This window comes from Aspergillus pseudonomiae (assembly GCF_009193645.1).
Source record: "Aspergillus pseudonomiae strain CBS 119388 unplaced genomic scaffold BDV37scaffold_23, whole genome shotgun sequence".
Lineage (NCBI taxonomy): Eukaryota > Fungi > Ascomycota > Eurotiomycetes > Eurotiales > Aspergillaceae > Aspergillus > Aspergillus pseudonomiae.
The window spans coordinates 363928-382305 of NW_022476015.1; the positions used below are offsets into that span (position 1 = coordinate 363928).

The window sequence follows — 18378 nt, forward strand, 5'->3', positions numbered from 1 at the left end:
GCTCTTGTGCTGTTGTGTGCTACTACTGGCTGGATTCCTCAGCCGTCGCAGGTGTTCCTTGGTAGGGTCTGGTCAAGGCTGTTGGGAACCATGGAATGGCGACAATCCATCCCGCACTGCGATAACCTTACATTGCTGTGGGAACTGCTATTTGACATTTCCCCCGCCGGAAGAGGAAGGAAGGGTATCTATTAAAAGCTCAAATGGTACAGTAACGGTTCGTGGAGAGCTAGATTGAGGATGGCGGGAAAAGCCGAACGTCGATCTTTGGAACGAACCTGATGTGCCATATGGAGTTCGTAGGTCTAGACTTGTCGATTAGGGTCTCAGGTGATTGAAGCTATCTGGCGGAGCTTCTCATCTTGTTTTCTTACGCTTATTTCTGAAGGGCCATCGGTTGTCCTCGCTCATTTCTCTTTCACGCACTATTGTCCATGGCATCAGGGGACCCCCAATACACATCCTCAGCATGGAGTCTTCGTCGTCTTTGCCGGCAAATTCTAATGCCGCGGGAGATAACATGGACCGCCGGCAGCAGCCCCCGGTGGATGGTGGTAACCATTCATCCTCTCTAAAGAGCTACATAGTATGGATCAAGCAGTTCCCACATGAAAAGGAATCTCCCCTAACAGAGATACCAGAGGATACTCTCATATGGCGCCAGAGGGGGAGGCCTTGGCCCCATGGTGCTTGGCCTGTTATGTGCAATGGGTTCTGGAGTGGTATGTTGACCCTAGGTACCACTAGAAGCAGCCTACCACTAACTCGGCGCGACAAGGCCTTGCCATTAATGAACATAGTTTTTGGCAATCTCACCGGTGACTTTAATCGCTATTTCACGTCGAGTGACTCGCTCAATGAAGACGCCTTCAGAGCATCCGTGAATAAGAACAGGCAAGTCCTATCCTCTACATCTCACCTTGCAATCACTAACAAGGTATCATGCAGTCTTTACATTGTATACCTCTTCATTGGGAAGTTTGTCCTTACATATGTCTCCATGCTTTGCTTCCGCATCATCAGCCTCCGGGCTTCAGCAGCGCTACGCCTCGAATATATGGAGGCGCTGTTCGCCCAGCCCGTCCGCAAGCTGGACGAGACGTCTGTCGGGACGGTGACCAATGCTATCACAGGGTTGTCAAACACGATCCAGCAGAGTGTCTCTGATCGCTTGGCAATCCTATTCCAGTCCCTGGCTCTCTTGGTGGCTGCCTATGCTGTGGCCTTTCGGTTTTCGTGGGCATTGACCCTGGTCGTTAGCTCTGCTATTCTATTTGTGCTTTTGGGGTTTAGTATTACCGTTCCCATCATTGTCAAGGCCCAGCAAATGGTGGATCGCGCCGACGAAAAGCAAGCCGCTGTTGCAGCAGAGGTCTTCAGCGCGATTCGAACCGTTCTTGCTCTTGGGGCAGAGGTCCCGCTCTCCCACAAATACTCATCCTGGGTGAAAGAGGCTCGGAAACGTGCCGCCAAGATGTGTCCTGTTACTGGAATACATCTAGCCCTGCTTTTCTTCGCTATGTACTCCAGTTATGCCTTGGCATTTTGGTTTGGGTTGAAGCTATATCGCGATGGAAACATCGCAAACGTCAATACCGTCATTGTGTATGTGTACCCTTTTCATGCTGTCCGCCATCCAGAGTAGTCTGACATGTTATTAGGGTTTTTTTCTCCGTTTTGTTAGTGGTCACTGTTCTTGGTGGCATCGCGTCCCCTTTAATGGCGATCACCAAGGCTACGAGCGCCTCAGGCCCATTTTTCGACGTGATTGATTCAGATCGCGTTTCTATGAACGGGCTTCAAGACCCGGATGCTTCCAGCCAGGAGGATATTTTCTTCGATGCAGTTACCTTTGCCTATCCGACTCGTCCTGATACACAGGTGCTACGGAACTTCACAGCCCATTTTCAGAGGGGCAGTACGACTGCCCTTGTAGGCCCTTCAGGCTGCGGAAAAAGCACCGTGGTAGCTCTCATCGAGCGTTGGTATCAGCTGCAGGGCACAAACCTGTCCGAGGAGAGTCAAACGAGCGAGGGCCGGATCCTTGTGGGTAAGCATAATATTAACGATCTGGACATAAAATGGTGGAGGTCACAGATCGGCCTAGTCGAGCAGGAACCTGTTTTATTCAATGAAACGGTCTTTACCAATGTGGCCTTTGGGCTAGTAGGGACTCCATGGGAGCAGGAGCCAGAGTCTGTGAAGATGGACTTGGTGGTGAACGCATGCCGCGACGCCTTTGCCAACGAATTTATAGACAGACTCCCTCTGGTAAGCAGGCCTCCCGGCTCCTCACTTTTACACAGATTGTTGCTAACCGGCGCCGTAGGGGTACGACACTGTGGTGGGCGAGGGTGGTATTACGTTGAGTGGAGGACAGCGTCAACGTTTAGCCATCGCTCGAAGCATTGTCTCCAACCCATCAATTCTAATTCTCGATGAGGCGACGAGTTCAATCGATATCCGAGGTGAGCAGGTCGTCCAGGCGGCCCTCGATCGGGTCTCTAAAGACCGAACCACCATTATGATTGCTCACCGGCTTTCCACTGTCATTCGGGCAGATCATATAATTGTGATCAAGGACGGCTCGAAAGCGGAGGAGGGCACGCATCAGGAATTGATGGACCATGGTGGAGTGTACTATAGCCTCGTACATGCGCAGCAACTGGAGATTGTGTCCCCGGATGCTGCCGCAATCGAAGAGCATTCCTACACTCTCCCTCAGGAGACCAAAGTTGAAGTTTACGCAGCTGACGATTGCGAAGTAGCTGAGAATGAGGAGGTCATCAAGAAAAAGGGGGAGCCAGGCGCATTCCGTACCCTATGGCATATCATACGCGAGCAAAAAGCGCACTGGCTAGTATTCGCTCTGACCATCATCGGAACAATGGGTGCTGGCTGTAAGAGACCCTTTGTCAAATCCCTCTCAACAGGTCTATCATCGCTCATGAACCAACTAATATGAATCGTATTTATATAGCGGCCTTTGCGTTCCAGAGCTGGCTGTTTGCAAAGCTCGTTCAGGTCTTTCAATTTACTGGCAGCAAGTTAATAGAAGCGGCCAACTTTTGGTCTCTGATGTTTTTTGTTCTTGCCCTCGCGATGGGCGCATTCTACTTCGACTTAGGCTATGCTTCCACATCTATGTCAGTTGTAGGTGACAGCTATATTCCTAATCGGACGGGGTCCTCAGAGAAGAGCTAACATGACAAAAATAGCATATTGCGGCAAACTATCGCGAAGACTACTTTCAGAGCATCCTACACAAGCCTGTATCATATTATGACCAGCAAGAAAATTCCTCCGGTACCCTCATGGGCAGGCTCTCAACAGACCCAAAACAGCTCCAAGAGCTATTTGGCGTCAATGGGATTTTCCCACTCATCTCGATCTTTAGTCTCATAGGATGTGTTGCTATCTCGTTTAGCTTCGGCTGGAAATTGGCTGCGGTAGCTTTTTTCGCTGCTTTGCCCTTCATCTTGCTGGCTTCGTATTTTCGCATCCAATATGAAGTCCAATTTGAGCGCATGAATGCAGAGGTCTACGCCGAAAGCTCCAAGTTCGCCACAGAGGCCATTCGTGCCTTTCGAACAGTTACAGCACTCACGATGGAGGACACCATCCTGCAACGATACACTAATCTGCTGTTGCAACAACGAGTCAAGGCTATTCGCAAGGCATGGCTTGCGACGGTCGTGGTTGCATTCTCCGATAGCATCGACCTTTGCGCTATGGCACTTACCTTCTGGTACGTAACAGCATGTCCTGCTGCTCCCCTCTCATTACCTATCGAATGTGTAAGCTAATGTGGACAAACCCGCTTTCAGGTACGGTGGGCAGCTCCTTGCCTCTCGAGAATATGACCCAGTGGCATTCTTCGTGGTCTATATCGCTATTATCCAAGGGGGCCAGTCCGCAGGTCAGTTTCTTAGCTTTGGTCCTAATATGGCACAGACGACAGCATCTGCACGCCGCATACTGGGGACCAGATCTAGGCCTGATGAATCGGACAATGATCGGATTCGGTGTCCACAATCGATGCCTGGTGTTCCACCCTTTCACCAGGCCGATGTGTGCTGCCGAGATCTCACCTTTCAATATCCTTCCCGGGGTGGCCCTGTCTTTACAGGCATGAATTTCAGCATTCACAGTGGCCAGTATGTGGCGATTGTTGGGCCATCGGGATGTGGCAAATCCACCATCGTCTCTCTTCTGGAGCGGTTTTACGACCCTACAAAGGGGGGCATAGAGTTTGCAGGGCGGGATATCCGATCCTACCCACTTGCTTCCTATCGCGGAGCGTTATCTCTGGTCTCTCAAGAGCCCAAGCTATTTGAAGGGACCATTCGCGAAAACCTTCTCCTAGGTCTTGAACCGGGGGATGATGGGGAGTTTCCAGCATCGATGGAAGCCCGGATGATAGAGGCGTGCAAAGATGCTGAACTTCACGACTTTATCATATCTCTTCCCGAGGGCTACTCCACGTCCCTGGGTATTAATGCGCAATTGTCCCTCAGCGGTGGGCAAAAGCAACGACTTTGTATTGCGCGTGCACTCATCCGTAAACCGCGGCTACTGCTTTTAGACGAGGCAACGTCCAGTCTCGATTCACAGTCTGAGAGGCTGATACAGAAAGCTCTAGAGCGACTGGCGGAGAGAAAAACGATGACAATCATTGCAGTCGCTCACCGACTAGCTACCATTCAGAAGGCTGACTTGATACTTGTTTTCGGGGAAGGGGAGCCTGGACAGGGATCGGTTATCGTTGAGCGCGGTACTCATACTGAACTATTACAGAGAAGGGGTATATATTGGCAGATGGTAAGCCCCCTGGTCATCATTGGACAACTCTCATCTCTGGGTCGCGACATACACTAACTTTTGTCTTCCTTTAGTGCCAGGTTCAAGCTCTGGATAGCCATCCGAATTAATAATACTACACATGGGGGAGGGCACAACATTTAGACAGCACATAACTGGCGTGTCTAACAGATGCCTTTTGTGCAGATCAGCGTCATGATCCATTCACGAGTATACTTCCACGGTATTTTTCTCTCTTCAAGCGTTGAAAGGCGTGAGTAATCTGTCATCTAATACTAAAACTGAGTGCGTTTGGGTGGAACATAATATCGACAGAAAACGGCCGCAAGGAACTTATACATACTTCTAATCGCCAGTGCTTTAGAAACTGAGCTTCACCAACGGTAGAGCGTCCACATATACCTCGTATTGTCTTCAAGGTTATATATTTTCAACGAGACGGAGCGAGAGAATGGGTACAGCGCGAAGGGAACTGAAAGCACGAAGGGAATGAATCCTGCACTCTCCTTGTAGAATACCCTCTAATTAGATACGAACCTAAGTTAGTCGAACGGCCGTCGGTGACCCGGGAAGAGCCCCCGTTGGGGCTGCAGTAGGGTATCTGAATAATAAGGATATCTTTTAACGGCATTGAAGCGATTGCGCCTTACCATTGTGTTCAACCAAAGATATATAAGTGAATGTCCCACAAGCATTATCAAGGGGTATTCTTACGGTGTTACTAGTATTACAGTATAAGGGTTCACCATGAATGCCGTACGACCGATGGGCGAGTCCATATATTCTTTGCTCCCAAGGGTTTCGTCCGTGGTATAATAGGAATAGGAGTACGGATAGTGATGTCCGGCGGTAATACGGAGTAGCTTGAGCACTGACTTCTACACACGAGTTTTTCGCGCCCTACCACAGTGGGAATAGATCTGCGGATCCGTTCGATTAGCACGAACATGCCAAGAGCCGGATCAATGTGGTCGCCCCAATTAGGGCATTTCACACCACTGGTTCAGAAGCCAACATGTCGGATGCTATCCGTAGTATAGCGAGTATTATAGACAGGGAATATTGTGGAGAGTTTATGCGTTTGGAGTGGTCTGACTTGGGCTTGACCGACGGAGGAGCCCTGCATCAGCCTTAATGCTCACATTAATGTACAAGGATTGCCCTGGCTATGCCTCGGCAACCACACAAAGAGGTTGCCCTGCCCGTTGAGTCTGCTAGGGGTTTAATCTGACTCTAAGGATTTGCTGAAGTCATCCAAGGATCGACAGTGCGTTTCATGCTGGGTGGACAATCAGAGTTCAAGCGAAGACGTTGGACATAATGACTATAAACAGCCTCTAGCCTCATCATTCGGGATCCCTCTGCATGCGTGATTCCTCTGTCTTTTCAATTATGCAATTTCAGTCGGCACTCGTTGGTGTTTTGTGTACACTCCACTTACTGAACCAGGCCCTCGCCTCTTCAACCCAACGGCCGATCTACGCGATCGCACACCGAGTCCTACGAAACGAAGCAGTCACCGCCGCGCTCTCTCACGGTGCGAATGCATTAGAGATTGACCTAACAGCCTGGTACTTCGACTGGTGGGCAGATCACGATGGAAAGCTATTCAGTGCGGGCGCTACCGCACGCGACCTCTTCCGATTCATCGCGCAGAACCGGTGGATAAACAACTACAATATTTCCTTCGTATGGCTGGACATCAAAAACCCGGACTTTTGCCGACCAAACCGACCCTGCTCCATCGAAGCCTTGCGGGGTTTAGCTCGGGAGATTCTCGAGCCAGCCGGTATACGGGTACTATATGGCTTTTTCGAAACAGCTGAGAGTCGCGGGTTCAAGGTGATCAGGGACGGGCTGAACGCAAACGAAGCGGTTGTTTTGAGTGGCGAGACGAATACTATCTTGCATTTGTACCGTAACACGGGGAGTGGTATACCAGTTAAGCAGATGGCTATGGATTTTGGTGATTCGTGGCTTAGAAAAGGAGTCGACATCTACCCACAGCTTCGGTATGGAAGTTGGCAGCGTGACAGAGGGAAACTTGGGAAGGTCTTCAGCTGGACTAGTGCCGAAGGCGATACTGAGATGGTGAGGTATCTACTGGGTGAAGCTGGTATTGATGGGCTTATTTATGGATATCAAACTGATGAGTATAACGATAAGAGCGGCCCGAAGCTTGCTCTGAAGGATATTGTCGACTTCGTTGAGACTCATTCAGATAGTCATCGAATGGCCACGGACGACGATGCGCCTTGGTAGTAAAAAAAGCTACCATATATATCGCCTTCCCTGGTTGGCTCTTTTTGTGGTTGCTTTGTAGTAGTTTCTTGTATCAATGAACGGATGATTTACCAAAGGCCATCCTGACCAGCTGAGGTTATAATGTCTAGTATTTCAGGCCTGGACATGTGCAGGATTGACTCCGTGATGTATCAGTATAATCCAATACGATTGCTTGAGGAATTCCCATGATCAGGCTTTGCTCATGACGTTTCTGACTCACCCATGGGAGGTCACTTTGTCTGAGCCACTAACGACATACGCGGACGCGGGCCATTCACATGAAGCAAAAATGGCTAGAGGATGTAATAGTGACATTATCGGGGCGACTAGCAGATAGTACGCAGTACGGAGGAGCTTAGGTGTCGCAGCAAAGCTGGGGGAACCTGGACTAGCCGAGAAATAGCCGAAGGTCCAATGAATTAATATGCTGTCGAAAGAAATACCGCTAGGGCACATAAAGCATGAATGCACAGATTGGGCTCGATACAGAGATCTGATAATCCTTTTTCAGGCTTCTTTTTGGGCTAAGCTCAGAGTAAAGTAGCCAAAGCATAGCCTCTCAAGAGCTTCCTTGAACGTTGGTCATGTAATTGGCAGAGACCACTCCCGTTAAGTACATGGGACCCTTGCATGCACACATGTATACTCCATTCAATAGCTTGCCGACGCGCTGCGCAGTACTCCGCATGTCCCAGCAGGATTGAAGCAATCTCTGAAAGAGCCTTGAGTCACCAGGCCTGACAAACATCCTTTTCGGTGAGACACGACTTTTGCCTGGTCACGAGACCTTGAACAGGCCGAAAGTGTGGGTCTCTCACGGTTTGATCCACTCAGAATATACATACGAATTAGCGATTATATGCAGGAATACGCAAGTCTGTACGAAGGGCTACATAACGCTACCATGCTATATTCGACAACGTCCAACTCAATACCCTTCATCAACCCGGTAGTAACTGGCTCGTTAAGGAGCAATTTGCGCTAATATAGTGGTGTGCTCTCCGACGCCATGCCCGTTCTCTATACAGATATAGTGGCATTCGCTATCTGTATGCGGCGTAGAACGGCGGAACCTACAAGGATCATTAGGCTAGTTTCATACATAGGGTTAGAACACCTTAGTTGACAGGGGTATCGCCGATCCCAATTTCCAAGGATCACCGATGTACGGAGGAGAGATCTGGGATCGGTGGTGATAGGAATTGTTCCTTGAATCTTTCGCCAATTTGCCATATGCAACGTGATGCACCAATTACCTAACTAGGTATGTGGGCTGGGTGACATTTTACATTCTACGCACGGACTTTACTTTGCATTCCAGAGGCTAGAATCAAGATAAAATCCTGTCATGGAGAAATGACTTTTAAATACAGAGCGATGGTCAGGAAACAAGGGTGAATCAATCCAGGGCCAATGCAATGTCTTACTACAATGATATGAGGTATTTGAGACCCTTTTCTAACCCAATTGAGAATTGAATGCATCGGTGCCCCGGTTTCCTTTCAAATAACTGGGGCGGTAACCCGCCAGGCAGTCCCGGAACCAATACTGCTTGTTGGTTGAATCATCCAATATTGGGGCAGAGAGCGGAGCCCCTTGAACGGGAGCCTATGGCAAGGATATCCTAGTCCCACGTCGAATAGGGTTATCTCAGCGATGTAACCTTGAATGCCTGGGAGTTGCCACCCTTTCACTTAGTTAGAGATCACACAGTCGACGTTGCTTTGAATGTAAATCTCCATATCAACACATCACTTGTATCTTTGATCATGGCCGTTGTTGGATAGCAGTATATAATGAGATAATTATGAATTGAAGTCTCCTGAGAGAAAGATGAAGGTTTCATCCTCCAACCATATAGAGCCATCTGTACAAGTCCATGAGGCTGAAACATGCAGGGTTCAGGAATCCTCCCGGTCCGCAGGAAGTCCAGGTATGTTAACCAGTGCTTGAGACCCGCGACTTCTCGGGTTAGAGGGCTCATCCATATCACGTAGGGAAACAGATACTCCATGGATTGGTATTCCCTTGTGATACATCCTGGACCGGCCGCGGGCGAATTTATGCCTATTCGCTTCAAGAAAGCCAGTGCAAGCTGTCTTACACGGCACTGAGTGCACATTCAGCGTACTATGACACCCACACCACAGAAGCCTGTTAATTAGCTATATGTTAGCGTCCCCTTTCCCTGGCCGCTTTTTGCTGACTTCGTTTCTGTGTCGCCCGACCCGTTATGCCCACGGTAAGATACCATGCATGTATCTAACTAGCAAGCTAGTGTTCAAGGATTACAACCTGTAAGACCATCTAGAGTGTCTAAGCCCTGCTCTGAATGACCCCTATCAATCGACTCATGGTGCCCGTAGCATTGGTTTGTTGTCGGACTCTTAACCAATTTAGTTGGATAACTTACATTCCTGGGATTGGCTTGTCGCGTGCTGCCAAAAGACCGAGACAGCCTATAGCAAGAATACATATATATATTTCTCCCTCCCACTTACTGACGAACAACCCTTTCTACCTGCCGAGAACAACAAACAGTTCTTATTTCTTCCATAGCCTGATCCATAAGAATATGTATGTGATTATCTGAAAAGTACAATGGTTGTTACTGATGATTACAGACCGGCAGCAATGAAGCTCAACATCGGCCTCCTCCTTGCTGCGGCTTTACCCAGCACCGTGCTTGCTCGTGTCGTTCCCAGAGGCGACGAATTTGAGAACGATACCCCAGCCGCCAAGCAGTTGGCCAACATATTCGCCGCCCAGAAATGCTGGACTCAATCCCCGTACGGTTGTTCAAAGGATAGATGGTGTTGGCAACGCTGCAATGGCAATGGACAATGGTGCTGGCTGGCCCATAACAAAGGAACTGGTCCTTGGACTTCTTGTACTACTGCTGAGGATTGTATTCCTGGGGTAGGAGATTCCGACTGTGCTATGACGGGTTGCAAGGCTTGTGGGTGCAGTTGCTAAAGGGTGGAAAATATCCGCCCCATCTCGGTGAACAAGATGTACCACCTGTTGAGATGGATGAGCCTTTTGTATGAATTTAGTTTACAGTAGTTCAGAGTGAAGCTATCATTGCGAAGTCTGCGGCTGGTCCTTAAGTGACAACTTATTGTCAGGGATCTTCAATCCTATCTCATGGTATTAAACGTTTCCATGACTGATACTATTTTTGCTCCCGAGAGAACAAGAGCCTAAAATAAAAGAACATAGACGATGTATAGTCTTCATAAGCCCGCCGAAAAGCCCTCAACCTTCGCACCCCAGTGCTCGGGAAAATGCACCCCCTCCTCACCATCCCATCCTCCAGCCATCGTCGCAATGGCAAGCAACAACGCGGAGGAGGCTGGGAAATACGGAGTCGGAACCACCGTTCCCACAGGATTACCCACGTCATCAAACTGGAAGTTCGGGTGTAGTAGATACTCAATAGCCTCATCAATATTTCCTAGACGGAGCGATGTCATCGCTAGCATCGGAAAGTCCCATCCATAGGAGGCTGTGAAGTTCCACGTTTGGGCGATGAGATTCATGGTAGCGTTCACAGTTGATGGATCTACACCCGCTGTTGGCGGTAGAAGCCCATAGACGGCAATCTGGCTGGGATGATCGGATGTATAACTGCTCTTATTCCACATATCCGGCAGGTCAGCACAAATGGAATATGCCGCGTGAACTATCGGAAGTGGCGCAAGGTTGTTGAGTACTTGAGTCCAAGGTTCAGGCACAGATACGCCTTGCCGAGTCTTCCAGTCCGAGGCAATCTTTAAACCAAACCGCCAATAGGCCAGCTCGAAGGTTGGGTTGTATGTTGAGTTAGGACTCGTATTCTCCGACGATGGATACATTGGTGGACCAAGGTCATATACCTGTGTAGATGTGTTCCACCACGCGTAAGAAACCATCCATGTCGCGAGCTGATCCAGAAGATGATCCCATTTATCCAAGGTTTCCACGCTCGGCCTCGAGCGATACTCTAACTCAGCAAAATACATTGGGTGTGGTTGCTGCCAGATGAGTAGCGCATTTTGCGACCCAGGCGCGGATGCCCCGGATGGGTCACTCATCTTCCCCAGTCGCGCACCGGCGTACCCTTGCCTTTCCGCACGCTCGATAGACGAGGGGAGAAACCGGTTATACACATCCAGGCTGCGATTTAGTATATCCCATTTATTCCATCGCGCCCAGTGGCCTAGATGCCAGAAAACCATCTCGAGGTGGAATTTGCCGTACCAGCCATTGTTCTGGAGGCCAGACTCTTGCGGAGGTTCTTTACCGGCACTGTTCACGGCGAGCAAGTATTGGGAGAGGATAATACGTCGCTGTAGTTCGTCTGCGTCTGAAGATCCGGACTCCGTCAGGTCTGCAAATGACCCGGATTCCCAGTATTCAGCCCACCAGCGTGTGGAGGCCCTTTTGACATCTGCAAATGGCTGGATCCTCGTTCTTGTAGATGCTGAAAACTCCGTAATAAATGTGAACTGATTTGTCCCTGCAATAGGCTGGAGTAAATATCGGTGTGTCCCCTTAAAAGGACCGGTCATATTGCCCGGCTGTTCCCATTGAATGGTGTTATAGTACGTTGTACCTCCCAGTGAGTGGCTAATAACAGCCCCTTTGGTTGTAATATTCTTCAAGACAGTTGTATGCTCCGATGTTACCGTCCAGTTGCCCACAAATGGCGCCTCGAACTTGTTCGTTCCTGTGGTCAATGGATAGTCAAAGAACACACTCAGGGTACCATCTTGCAGCAGCGACGACTGCACATCAACCGCTACGATATCAGAGGATGGGTCTCCAGCAGTAGTAACAGAAACCCTTTCTCCATGTAGAGTAAACTCCGAAGTCAAAATCCCGCCATATAAATCGAGACTCTGCTTTATTCCAGTGATATCATCCATAGAAATACTGTCTCCCTTATATAGAAACCCTATCCGGCCAAGGTTGACCCGATGTGGATTGGCAATCAGCCACTGCGAGATCTCTGCCTCGGCCGGGTTCGGTATATTATAATTCAGAAGGCGATCGTGCGTCCACCAGTCCAGACCCGTAAAGTCTGACGGCTCGGTTTGGCCGGGCGTTCTCGGTAGAGAGTCGTTGGCCCAACACCAGGAAGATAGCATATTGAATGGGAGCAATGTCTGCAGGCCTGTGATATCGGCCCCGAATGCGAAGTTACCGTTGCCGACCTGCATGGGGGTTGTGGTAGACAGGTCCGTACGTATAGGGTTATATCGACGGACGACATTTTGGCGATTGATCACTGGTTTGTCTGCCGCAGCTGCATGAATAGTAGTACATATGACTAGGACGATAGTTCCCAAGGAGTTCAAAATGAATCCCATAATGCAGGTTCTGGTGTGTCTCCCCGCCGTGGTGGCATTGAGGTCACATCACCAGATCCTTGGTAATTGTCGATCCACTACATCTTTATTACACATCTCAATAATGCGGGGGATCATCGAAATGTAAGCCGGACTCGTTCTTTTGCGGGGAATACTAATGGTAGTTCAAACTTTCATGGTAAATGGAGGAACATCGCTGCTCTCGGGTGTCGGGTTAAACACGCCCGAAACACAACATATAGCCTAAAGATATATAAACCCTAGCTTAAATCAAACACCATTGGTGGAACAATATTAGCCAGAAGTTGGTAGTGAACAAGCACTGAACGTCGATAAACAAACATTATTGTATATCAAGATTACAGTAGCACCACAAGTTCCCAAGCATACCACACAGGGACAAATGAGGAAATTATGATGCAATATGTCAGCTGTTCTGTCGTAGCTGAACGCCCGTCAGACGGGGAAGCTTACTTCCAGTTCAGGGCATAATAAATCAGTGACTAGCTAGCCAAAATTGGCTAAAGCGAATCTGGTATCTGGTAATTATCCTTGGTACGCTTACACGGGAAGATGTGACCATCGATGCAGGGTAGAACGCCTTCTCAACTTTTAGCTTCACCTCTGTCTGGTACGAACCGGCGGGCCCCATGGCTCAGAATCCGCTATCCAGAAGGAGCTTTTAAACAAAATCACTCCACATGGGCTCGTATTGGCCCGCTTTACATCATTTCATCGTGTACATGTCTTTGCCCATGCTGAGTAATTCGCGCTGCTTAAACTCGCATACAAGATACTTACAGTATATCACCACAAAGCGTCCACCCGGACTAGGTGATTTTGCCACGTTACGCTAGGTACGGTAGAGCAGTGACAATAGGGGCAATAAAGGCTTCAACAAGGCTGGCAGAGATGCTAGAAGTGCCTCATCTATTGATTGAGAAGCTTGCAATTGGTATCCTGGGGAAGACCATTCCTTTCCTTCTGTCAACCTTGCGTATAGACGTCCTAGATGAACTAAATGACATAAAGAGAGAGGTGGGTAACCCACCAGCATTCAGTCCCATTGTAGTAACGTTCTATGCTTGAGAGCTAGGGTCGACATTGGGTTTGTCGGTGATCTACAAAGCGGTACATGCCGCCATAGTAGGACTCATTTCGTGGGATATCGCAATCGTCGGATCAGTAGGCATTCAAATGATTTGACACCGATCTATGAAGTCTCCACGTAGTATGTCGGTGCCAACCCAGCCAAACCCAGATCGAAGGAGAATGCTACGGTGGTATTAAAAGAGGCGAGCTACCAAGGAAAGAAGTGTTGCCGTAGCTTTAGCTCACTCAGTGGCCCTCTGAGCTTGTTATATACCGTTTGGCGGAATCAAGCGCCATAGCCGAGCATGGCCAACACCTTATGGATACATAGCTGCGACGTCACCTAATAGCTATATGGGCGGCCAGGAAGGTCAAGCTGCAAGTAGAGCTTATTACCACAACTACATGGGTTATCAGGACGCAAATGACAGTTAAGTGACGGCACAATACACAAGCATGACACAGAAGGCGACTTCTTGAGGTAATTCCATGTGTGGATAAGGCCATGTCGTGTGTTTCATGGTTTGCAGAATGGCGATGACAATCTAGAACAAATCTTGCCGCGATTACATGACTCTTGTCAAGCAAAAGTTCGAGTCGAGTGGTTTGCTTTACCGACCAGAACAGATGTAGATATGCGTCATGGATCATCTGACGAGAGCTACGCGCAGCGGATATAATATCCACGGCGTAGCGAGCCATACGACCACTAACGAGCGGTTAACTGCAGCTAACCGTACCGTTCGTTTGGCGGAAGCCGAGAGGAGGCTATATCCGCATCCGGCGAGAGCTGAGCTCTCGGTTCGTATTTCCAGCTCGCAATCCATGGATCGACCTCACCCGATGACATCGAGCCGAGAACAATTAAACCCAACAATCCCTATTATGCTCAGGCCTATACAACACGAAAATGTATATAAAGCAGCTGAAAGCTATGCTCAAGATGTATACAACAAAATCATCAGAAGCTTTAATCTCAATCAGCATCCTCAAATAGATACACTTTGCGCCTTTTTATCCACGCGATACTTCCAAAATGCGGTTTATTCCACTTGCCTTGGGCCTAATGGCCACCTCCAGCGTCATTGCTGGTCCTACCAACGTTCAGTCTGTGACCGTCCAGCTCAGCAACGAGCAGTCTGGCGCCAACGCCAACGTTGATATTCCCACCGACGGCAACCCACGCTCCATCCAGGCCCTCTGGGGCCATACCTCTGTGGTTGTCAACGGCGTCGTTAGTGCCTCGAGCGCCCAGTTCAATAGGTTCCAGCAGACGAGCGTCTGCCACATTTTTCAGCACCCCAATGTGAATGCCGAGCTCAATGCACGGCAAACCTGGGTCAAGCTTGATCAGGGCAAGGTGGTCGAGCTTGATCACGGGTTCATTGTCTGCCGGGATTAATATTAATCTTCATGGCGAGTGAATATTGAAATGTTGTGTACGGCTATCTCGGGGAGCTTAATACTGTATGTCAAAACTGTAATCATCGGTGGAACCGGGGCTTGGATATGTGTTCGCGTACTCTGATTGTTGATAAAGTTACCAATACTATCTAATGTGAATTTTCCCTAAATGCGTGAGAGCCCCGCGTGGCAATTTATTTATACTCGGAATGAACGGAATTGATGTCAATAAGAGGAAAATTTGACATCGATAAATCGTAGCCACGCTGACAACTGAACGCAGCCATGTAGAATTGAAGCAACCGGCGCAGCATTAGATATTACTGTAGAGCACCGAACTAAGTGATAGGCAACATGCCCATAACGTAGAAATAAGAATGACTATAGCTTGACAGGGTTCGGCTCGTTTATATTCCCAGGATAAATCCAGCCACCTCACATTCCTATCTTATTTAGTACTAAGCTTTTATACTGACAAACTAGTGCTCAGTACTACCCTCCGGACATTCACTCAAGGCCACACACTGGTCGTCCTATAATTTCGGGAGAAATTAGTCTGGTGTGTTTAATATATACTGACCCAGTGATACTTACTGCGTTGCGTACATAGCCCTCTATACACTGACAGCCTACAACACATTGCATGGTACAAATTTGGGCATGTGGTGAATCGCAAGAAGGAGGACAAGCGGTCCCACATTCCTTGAATTCTTCGTTCTAGAAAATTCAGGAACCAGAGTTAACATTTGAATTCGTGATTTGCTTCTCAATGTAGAGTCTTACCTCCCCGGAACATGTTTGGGGGGCAGCAGCTGAAGCCCCCCCTACCAGGAGGACTGCGAGAAATGGCCACGTGAATTTCATCTTGTAGTCTGTTAAGCTTGTTAGAAATATCTTGTGTAGTCTATAGGAACCAGGGATATTGTGGTCATACTAGAGGTAACGGTTCTCGATTGATGAATTGAATAGATCAGTAGTGAAACCACGGTTTATAACACCCGTCGCTAGCAGGAGTTAAATAGAAATCAGTACCCAAGCAAGATGCCGGACTTAAATACTCTGATGGATAGCCCCTTGCTTGGCTGTTGTCCATAGTACAGCAATAGTGTTGCCGATCTGCCGGACATAATTCGGAGCATTCCTCGCGGGTTAGTTCGATCGACCCGCAGTGGCTTTGTTGACCCCTAGCTGCAGAAGCTTTATCTATAAATAGTGACGCTGCCTATATGAAGCAGAGAAACAGGAAGAAATGAATAAATATCATCGATCGACAGTACATGGCACAACGGTTCGCTATATGCAAAAATCTAATGTTTGATGTAGTGGAGATCAGATGATTTGAGTTCGAGGTCTAAAAAAGAGACTCACATTCCCTTACTACAGTCCACTCTAGTGGGTTATTGAAACGCCGTTTTAGTTTAGATTCGACAGCATTGGAAATCACCCTTCTTTCATCCCCCCCCCCCCCCAAAAAGAAATATGATATAAGTAAATAAGTAAAAAATATAAATTCCTAAATTATCTATTACTATTATTCTATAACTCCCTAGGACTTTAGTAAAGGGGCTTATAGATAGTAAAAGTCAAGCCGGTGTAATATAGGAAATACTTTGTACTTGCAGATTCAAGTTTTAGGGAACTTTAATTAATCCAGGACTACACCTTCTTAGTATAGCCATTATATAAAAATGAATATTCTCAGATTACAATAGCTCTTCCCCCTCAGTAAAGATCTAGAGATACACTCTTATACACGATAATTTTCCTATAGTAACGAGGAATAAGTGGATCTTTCTAATAGTTAAACCTTATCTAATAGTAGTGCTCCTGCTATTATCCTGTACTACTAAGGACTATAATATCCTGAGTGATCTATTAATTATTTGTATTTTTACGTACTACTTCCATTCATTATATTAGTTAAAGTTTCGAAAAATTAAATAGGATAATTAAGTTCTATGAACTATAAGATAACGGAGCAATTCAGCATTTACTGACCGTCCATTAATCTTAGTTTAAGTGAAACCTTGATTCCATGTTGAAAACCCACTACATAGAGGGATTCGTTATATCCGGGTTTGTGATTTGCGCTACTCGTATCTATATCCCCATTGGGGATGGCTTATAGTGGCCCGTAAACTCGATGAGAATTCCATGTGCATATGTGATGTCCTAATTTAGAATCTGCATTCCAACACAATCTTAACACCCGCCCTCTAAATCTCCAGAATAGTGCCGAGGTCAAAGCAACTCCGAATCTCCAACGGTTGAAGGGACCGTGCTAAAAGCATCACTCAGTTTCCACGGGACCAGCGCCTCCGCCAATGTCTATGCCTCGCGACCGAAGGAGAGCCAGCATAGTCTTCTGGAGCTCAGGCGACCGTATACATTTAGCGATTTGTAAGGGACTTCCACCACGATACTGAGGATGAGCCGATTGTCCTGTAGAATCTGCACCTGCATCCAACAACACTTTGACAATATTCGGTCTAGCAGAGTGGATAGCGCGGTGTATTGGGTTGCCATACTTGACAGACATTATATTAGGATTAAGACCCTTAGCTAGAAGAAACCTAGTCATGAACTCTCCTTGCGGCACGCGCGGAGCCGTCGCAACAAAGAGCAGATCCGGTTCCAGCTTGGCCCCAGACGCGAGAAGCAGGTCAATCAAAGATGTATCTTCTTCGCGGGTGCTGTTAATGGCTAGGGTGAGAGGGGTCACCCCTTGGGGATCAGATCGGTTAGGGTCAGCGCCTCGCGAGAGTAATTCTTGAGCACAGGCAGGATCCATCATTAGACTGTCGTCAAAGGTGAGTTGCATTTCTTGAATATTCAACGAACGAAGCTGATACATACGCTAGGATAGGAATACCGTTGCTGTAGCTGCCGTTAGCGTCAAGACCATGATCAAGATACTGGCGAATAACACTAGGGTGCTGCTTTACCCCTGAAGTCCCAGGAAGAGCAGCTACTGTCAAATCGGACACAGGAGCCCCAGCATCAAATAGCACGGCCACTAGATCAGAATGCGCCTTCCCAGTGGCGAGAGCAAGTCCCTCCTCTAGGTCCTCGGGGGTCAGTCGACCGCTGGCTAGGGCTTCTTTGGCTTTTAGTAGGTCACCGGCTTCGCAGGAAATGTAAAAGGCTTCAACAAAAGAGTCATAGTCGGTTGCCATGGTGCAAGTCGGATGAAGATTCGTGTGTTATATGCATATACTGTTGATGACTACAATAATACCAATTTATTTATGCGTAACTGAAGGCGGTGGCGGCAGCGGAAGGTAAGGTATACCTGTACGGCGTACAGGTATGTAAATAGTAAGACACAGTACCATCCTTGTTCAGAGCCGGCTTTGCGGCAACCTCCCCGAGACCTAACTGGTACCTTGGCGCCGAACAAATCTCGTCGATTAAGCGACAT

At 48.1% G+C, this 18378-nt stretch overlaps 6 protein-coding genes across 6 annotated transcripts; 3 read left to right on the plus strand and 3 right to left on the minus strand.

Annotated features, from left to right (window-relative positions):
* Window positions 1–469: 469 nt before the first annotated feature.
* BDV37DRAFT_293180 (ABC transporter ATP-binding protein) lies at window positions 470–4931 on the plus strand (the record flags this gene model as incomplete). The annotated part of the gene is made up of 9 exons (XM_032089351.1): window positions 470–586; window positions 665–722; window positions 801–1605; window positions 1662–2271; window positions 2330–2900; window positions 2981–3153; window positions 3219–3748; window positions 3828–4821; window positions 4896–4931. The coding sequence occupies 9 exons, from the start codon at window positions 470–472 to the stop codon at window positions 4929–4931; spliced, it is 3894 nt and encodes a 1297-aa protein (XP_031942812.1).
* A 1282-nt stretch (window positions 4932–6213) lies between these two features.
* BDV37DRAFT_270730 (glycerophosphodiester phosphodiesterase family protein) lies at window positions 6214–7083 on the plus strand (the record flags this gene model as incomplete). Its single annotated transcript, XM_032084605.1, has 1 exon — window positions 6214–7083. The coding sequence occupies one exon, from the start codon at window positions 6214–6216 to the stop codon at window positions 7081–7083; it is 870 nt and encodes a 289-aa protein (XP_031942813.1).
* A 144-nt stretch (window positions 7084–7227) lies between these two features.
* BDV37DRAFT_245224 (uncharacterized protein) lies at window positions 7228–7613 on the minus strand. Its single transcript, XM_032081632.1, has one exon. The coding sequence runs from the start codon at window positions 7561–7563 to the stop codon at window positions 7324–7326; it is 240 nt and encodes a 79-aa protein (XP_031942814.1). The 5' UTR covers window positions 7564–7613; the 3' UTR covers window positions 7228–7323.
* A 2112-nt stretch (window positions 7614–9725) lies between these two features.
* Window positions 9726–12364, minus strand: BDV37DRAFT_293183 (uncharacterized protein; the record flags this gene model as incomplete). Its single annotated transcript, XM_032089352.1, has 4 exons — window positions 9726–9881; window positions 10371–11818; window positions 11849–12305; window positions 12338–12364. 4 exons carry the CDS (start codon window positions 12362–12364, stop codon window positions 9726–9728), a joined length of 2088 nt encoding a protein of 695 aa, XP_031942815.1.
* Window positions 12365–14282: 1918 nt separating this feature from the next.
* Window positions 14283–14983, plus strand: BDV37DRAFT_245225 (uncharacterized protein). The gene has a single exon (XM_032081633.1). It carries the CDS (start codon window positions 14590–14592, stop codon window positions 14953–14955), a length of 366 nt encoding a protein of 121 aa, XP_031942816.1. The 5' UTR covers window positions 14283–14589; the 3' UTR covers window positions 14956–14983.
* Window positions 14984–17142: 2159 nt separating this feature from the next.
* BDV37DRAFT_245226 (ankyrin repeat domain-containing protein) lies at window positions 17143–18145 on the minus strand (the record flags this gene model as incomplete). Its single annotated transcript, XM_032081634.1, has 2 exons — window positions 17814–18145; window positions 17143–17755 (listed from the first exon to the last, which is right to left on the minus strand). Coding segments are annotated over exons 1-2 (824 nt in total), but the record flags the coding sequence as incomplete, so codon positions are not given.
* Between the last annotated feature and the right edge of the window lie 233 nt (window positions 18146–18378).

Bases quoted from the DNA above. Each gene is read 5' to 3' on its own strand.
- BDV37DRAFT_245225 (XM_032081633.1), top strand. From the start codon at position 14,590: ATGCGGTTTATTCCACTTGCCTTGGGCCTAATGGCCACCTCCAGCGTC.
- BDV37DRAFT_245224 (XM_032081632.1), bottom strand. From the start codon at position 7,563: ATGTGCCCTAGCGGTATTTCTTTCGACAGCATATTAATTCATTGGACC.